At 37.4% G+C, this 6,378-nt stretch overlaps 1 protein-coding gene across 1 annotated transcript in view; it reads left to right on the top strand.

Annotated features, from left to right (window-relative positions):
• TUSC3 (tumor suppressor candidate 3) overlaps positions 1-6,378 on the top strand; it is a gene marked incomplete at its 5' end in the record, with an annotated part of 81,342 nt that overhangs the window by 61,747 nt on the left and 13,217 nt on the right. Inside the window, one exon of the mRNA XM_009583625.1 lies at positions 1,776-1,839. Within this exon, the coding sequence (XP_009581920.1) occupies positions 1,776-1,839 (64 nt within the window). The remainder of the gene's footprint in view (positions 1-1,775; positions 1,840-6,378) is intronic.

Below are 6,378 nucleotides of genomic sequence, written 5' to 3'. Positions count from 1 at the left end.
ATATATATATACTGTAATCATTGTAAGCTTTAGACTATAACTTGATGCTATGCTTGTAAGAAGAAATAGATGTTTACCATTTGTTTGGCACACTTGAATCCAGATCCTGCAAGTGTATATGTATGCCTACATATATATATATTGCTTTAGCTGCATAAGAAGTAATGATAGAGGGTCACTATTTGCAGGACTGTGGTCACAACTGAGTCAGAGTACACAATCTATTAAGCATTTTGTCTTCATCATTAATTTTTGTTAATGTGAAATATTCCTATTTCTTTCCTTTGTTTTATGTGTGTGTGTGTGTGTGTGTATACATATAGCCTTAGTGAGATTTATAAGGGGCCCTGCAAAAAATCAAGAAATACAGATTGGCTCGTTGTCATATCATACTGCAATGAGACATTCTTATGAGATCAGTGATTTTTATCTTGTTAAAGAAAATAATGTCGTATTTGAGAGATGGAGTCTTTAGATACGTGAAGTTCTTGCCTGGTTTAGCTTTGAATTGGTTATTTGAATGAGTATAATATAACTGAATTTTGAAAACAATAGATAACGATCTACTGAGTAAAAACTTTTATCATACCTTATGAACTGCATGTTTTGACAGTGCATCAACCAGAATTTAACCAGTGTGGGTGAAGGCATTCTTTTGTATGCTGAAGCATCAGAGTATTTCAAATCTGAATTGTTCTGAATCTTGACAAGGATGGTATTCAGGCATAATTATTCAGAGGAAAATGAATTAAAGCAAAGCGTACAAGTTAAAAAATTAACAAACTAACAAAACCCTGAATCCATAAGAAGGGCAAAAAGTTTCCTTTTTCTTTACCTTAATAGGAGTGAGCATTTTTCTTTCTATTTAATTGGGATGAAAATTGTATCTGTGCCTAAGAAGAATACATGTAATAGTTTGAGAATAATAGTTTGAGAACATGGATGTATTTAATTTCACATAGAGTAGTATGACAAGCTATACTTAATGTTTGTAATTGATGTAGTAGAGGAAGAGAGAGAATCTCCCTCATTTTGTGCATGTTTGCAGTCCTTCAAATTTTTGCTTCCTTTTTTGCTGTCATAGCTAGTTAACATTAAGCACTAAGAACTTCTGAATAATATGCTGTATGTTCTCAATAATAAATGTACAAAATGAGCCCATTAACAATAATTATTTGGGGGGGGAAAAAGTAGACTATGTTAGGTTTGCATTTAGTATTAACGTCTGTGATTGCATTTACTACAGTTCCATATAAACAAGACATTTTATGAATTAGGATTTTTTATGGATACAATTGTACCTTCTTGGAGATGGAATAGACTTTGTATGATGAAACTTCACTCAATCTGAGTAAGACTAAGGTAGAATGATTTTTTAAAGGCAAGGTTCAGTTTTCACTTTTGTAAAAACCGTGCTGAGGCATGTCCTTGATTTCATCACCTCCATTCTCAAAAATTGTATCTCCTGAGCAAATAAATGCGTGTTCTTTGTTCTACACTAGCAGCAGTGTGGAAAAAAGAGTCCAGAGTCCAGCATAATGCATTCGTGTATGAAACATTACATTCACTGTATATATGCGCTTTGCCTAAATATGCTATTTTTAACACTCCTTTTTACTAAACATATATACATAAACTGTGCTGTTTACTTGTAGCCGTTGCTGTCTGTATTTTTCTGCAAAACAGGTTTATTTTGATTCTCACAGATCCAATTGTGCGATTTTCAATGGATTTCTTTTTTTTAAAGAGGATTGTTTTTCGGTTTTATTTTACAGAGTTACATACATGGAAGCAGTCAGGCTCAGTTTGTTGCAGAGTCACATATTATTCTTCTGCTGAGTATCCTTCAAAATGGTGATGAATAGAAAAAAAAGCAAGGTGAGGCACAGTGTGCTGTTAAATAAAATTGCTCTGACAGTGAATATCATTGAACTTTTGAGCAGGTATTGTATTTTGGCTTACTTATTACATGTTTAAATAAATATTCAATGTTGTTACTATTTACTGCCATAGTGAAAAGCTGGCATTGCTTTTCACTAGTATGTACCTTGTTATCTCCTTTGTTACTCTTATGCCTGGTTACTAATCTTAATGTTTTTTCTTTCAGTGTTATCTTTCAGTAGCAGAAACTAATTTTCTTCTCTTTTTCACTCTTTATTATAAAAGTTAAAAATTTGATGTTAAAAATTATTTTATTTCTTTTAACTGACAAGGAAAGCATACTGAAATTTACTAGTCATGAAGATGATTTGTCCTCCAGTAGTCTTTGCATTTGGTCTTTTTTTCCCCCACCTAATCTAAGCAGTTTACTACTACTTCTTGAAACAAATAACCCAATCCCATTTGTTCTGACATTGTCTCCTCACAGAAAGACTCAGACTTACTTTTACTCTTTCATTCTTACTGAGTCAGAGCAAGTTAAATTGATTTTTTTAATTTTTGTTAATATGTCTTAATAATCCGTAAGAAAAACTCATATACTATCTGGTTTCTTTAAACCCTGCTTCTAATCAGCTTTGTTCATTGAGTGAAAACTCTTGTCACCATTAACCACAATTAAAATACAGTTGTTCCATCACAAATACCTTCCTCTAAGGAGAACAAGAGGAAGAAACTAACATTTCCCAATTTGAAGTAACAGCTAGATCTCAGAGTCTGATGATCATAGCTGCTCTCTTGTTCTCTCCCTGAAGTTATGTTGGCTTAGATCCTGCCCTTCCTCTGGCTTCCCTGTCCACCTTCATCTTTGGCATTTACTATCCAAAGAGAACATCATCATTACATCTTTTTGCTTCATTACATTCATTTACCTGGCATCAATTTTGCTACCCTTGAAACCTTATTTGCTCCATAAATAGCCATTACAAATTTAATTTCAAAGTTATGATCATATTTTGCAGAGTAAATGCAATATTTGCAATTGAATAGGAATACTGTGTCCAGTTCTGGGTTCCCCAGTACAGGAAAGATGCAGACTTACTTGAGCAAGTCCAGCAAAGGGCCACAAAGATGATTCAAGGACTGGAGCATCTCTCCTATGAGGAAAGGCTGAGAGACCTGGGACTGTTTAACCTGGAGAAGAGAAGGCTCTCAGAGGGATCTTATCAATGTGTATAGATACCTGATGGTAGGAAATGAAGAAGGAGGAGTCAGACTTTCTTAGTAGTGCCCTCTGACAGGACAAGAGGCAGTGGTCCCAAATTGGAAAACAGGAAATTCAGCCTGAAGACAAAACGACACTTGTTACTGTGAGGGTGGTCAAACTCTGGAACAGGTTGCTCAGAGGGGCTGTAGAGTCTCCACCTGTGAAGATACTCAAAACCTGACTGGACACGGTTCTGGGCAACCTGCTCTAGCAGGTTGCTTGAGCTGAGGGGTTGGATTAGATGATCTCAAGAGGTCCCTTCCAGTCTCAACCATTCTGTGATTTTATCAATTCTCCAGGTTTTATGTCATACCCTAATTAATGTTTTGTCAAAATCACATTGTATTTGTTAAAGTTTTGGAAGCACATTTATTTGTTTATTATTTCTAAATTTGGGCTCCTTTTCTTGGGAAGAGAGTGTTAAAGATAAATAGCTTTACCTGAAAACTGCCAAGTCAAAACTCGGTGATTATTAATTTAATTGCTACATTCTTTTAAAAGTACACAGAGACAGCAATTATGTTTCAGATTAAAAGTTTCTTGTGTAAAAGATAGTATGCATCTTATTAGTGTCATCTTTATGCTCTCTTTTGTATAGCCACAATTTATTTTTTAATGTTTTTTTGCTTTTCCCAAACTGCCACAATTTAAACAAATCTGTTATCTAAAACAAATCCTGTTGGCTGCTTGAGAATGGGAAAAGTAAACCCAAAAACCAGCTAAGATTAAAAATAAACAAAACTTTTGTTTATGATATATTTTGTTTGTCTGACTTGGACATGAAAGTGATATCTTTTTGTTGGCAGAGACTGTCTTTAAACTGGGAAGCTGGCTAACTGCATTAAAGCAGCTGGCGGAAAGAATCCTTTCAGTGAGGTTCTTCATTGCCATTTGCGAAAAGCATTCTCTAAGGTTTCATTTCATGGCTCAATACTGTTGAGCTGAGTTTTTGGTCACACGCAAATTTCACAAGTGACATGAAATACTGACAGATTTTAAGTTACGCATGAAAGAATTAATATTTCTTTATCCTTTCAATGTTGGTAGTAATTATTAGCTGCTTCATTGCTTCTTCATTATTTGTTTATTCAGGAAACGTTGATAGGAAATGTGGGAATTAGAAAAAAAGTATGCCAGATTGATAAACAGCAGTACATTCACTTTATCCTCTAAAATGTAAAAGATGCATTGAATTTTAAAACAAGACATTACTATGCTGGTAATGTACATGCTTCATTTGGTTGCTTCTTTTCACTTTGTAGTAGTAAAAACAAACACAAGGTTGTTACTTCTTGCTAGATGTTGAAATGCAATGTTGTGTTTCTCTGTAAAGGGAATTTTTAATACCTGTGATGAGAAAATACGAATTTCCATTGCATTTCTATACTTGCTTTTAGATAATGATTCTACCCAGTCTGTTAAATGATTTCCATATAAAGATCTGCTGTTTTTTCCAGAGCTGTAGCTACATAATTAGGACATGGGTAAGAAGGACTTGGGAAGATGTCAGATATTCAGTTTCAATTATATTATAAAGCAAAATTAAATTCAGTAAAATCTATACAATGTTACTGATTACATACTAGGTGTATGACCAAAATTTTTATAATATTTTAAAAAAGTAATTTTAGTCCTAACAGATGGTTACTACGTCTTAGTAGTAACACAAGGAAGTCACTGTAAAAGCACGTACAATGTTACATTAGTAACACAACTCTAAAAAAAAAAAAAGCATTTTGATTGTTTTTGTACTTAATTTTGTTTCTATGATGTTTTCTAACAGCCAAAATACTGATACTACATTTAGCAGCAGATCAGACTAGCTGAAATGGCTTAGATTTAACACTTTCTGAAGACATTAAAAACTCACACTAAGCAAGCTCCTCAGAAGGAGGCATTCTTTCATTTCCAAAGTCCCAAATCAGGCTCTGATTCATTCTGAGGCTCCTTAGAGGTGAGTGATGGGGGCCATCTTACTGATTCCACAGTATCTAATACCGTGGGTATAGAAATTGGAAAAAAATCACCGTATTTCGACCATATTTGGTGAATTCCAGGCTGCAGAATAGTAAATAAAAATTTGAGTAGACTTTTAAAAACTGAGTGTGGTGGGTTGACACTGGCTGGACACCAGGTGCCCACCAAAGCCTCTCTATCACTCCCCCTCCTCAGCTGGACGGGAGACAGAAAATAACGAAAGGCTCATGTGTCAAGATAAGGACAGGGAGAGATCACTCAGCAATTACTGTCACAGGCAAAACAGACTCGACTTGGGGAAATTAGTTTAATTTATTACCAATCAAATCAGAGTAGGATAATGAGAAATAAAAACGAAATCTTAAAACACCTTCGCCCCACCCCCCCTTCTTCCCAGGCTTAACTTGCAGAAAATAACGAAAGGCTCATGTGTCAAGATAAGGACAGGGAGAGATCACTCAGCAATTACTGTCACAGGCAAAACAGACTCGACTTGGGGAAATTAGTTTAATTTATTACCAATCAAATCAGAGTAGGATAATGAGAAATAAAAACGAAATCTTAAAACACCTTCGCCCCACCCCCCCTTCTTCCCAGGCTTAACTTGACTCCCAATTTTCTCTACCTCCTCCCCCCACAGCGGCGCAGGGGGACAGGGAATGGGGTTGCTGTCAGTTTATCACATGTTGTCTCTGCCACTCCTTCCTCCTCAGGGGGAGGACTTCTCGCACTCTTCCCCTCCTCCAGCGTGGGGTCCCTCCCATGGGAGATAGTCCTCCACAAATTTCTCTAACCTGAGTCCTTCCCACAGGCTACAGTTCTTCACGAACTGCTCCAGCGTGGGTCTCTTCCACGGGGGGCAGTCCTTCAGGAACAGACTGCTCCAGCATGGGTCCCCCACGGGGTCACAAGTCCTGCCAGCAAACCTGCCCCAGCGTGGGCTCCTGTCTCCACAGGTCCTGCCAGAAGCCTGCTCCAGCATGGGCACTCCACAGGGTCATAGCTTCCTTTGGGCATCCACCTCCTCCGGCTTGGGGTCCTTCATGGGCTGCAGGTGGATATCTGCTCCACCGTGGACCTCCATGGGCTGCAGGGGGACAGGGGGACAGCCTGCCTCACCATGGTCTTCACTGGGGCTGCAGGGGAATCTCTGCTCCGGTGCCTGGAGCACCTCCTCCCCCTCCTTCTTCACTGACCTCAGTGTCTGCAGAGTTGTTTCTCTCACATATTCTCACTCCTCTCTCTTCTGGCTGCTG

This window comes from Fulmarus glacialis, unplaced genomic scaffold (genome assembly GCF_000690835.1).
Source record: "Fulmarus glacialis isolate BGI_N327 unplaced genomic scaffold, ASM69083v1 scaffold7528, whole genome shotgun sequence".
NCBI classification, from domain to species: Eukaryota; Metazoa; Chordata; class Aves; order Procellariiformes; family Procellariidae; genus Fulmarus; species Fulmarus glacialis.
The sequence above is the reverse complement of the archived record's forward strand: the minus strand, read 5'-3'. Positions and strand labels throughout refer to the sequence as shown.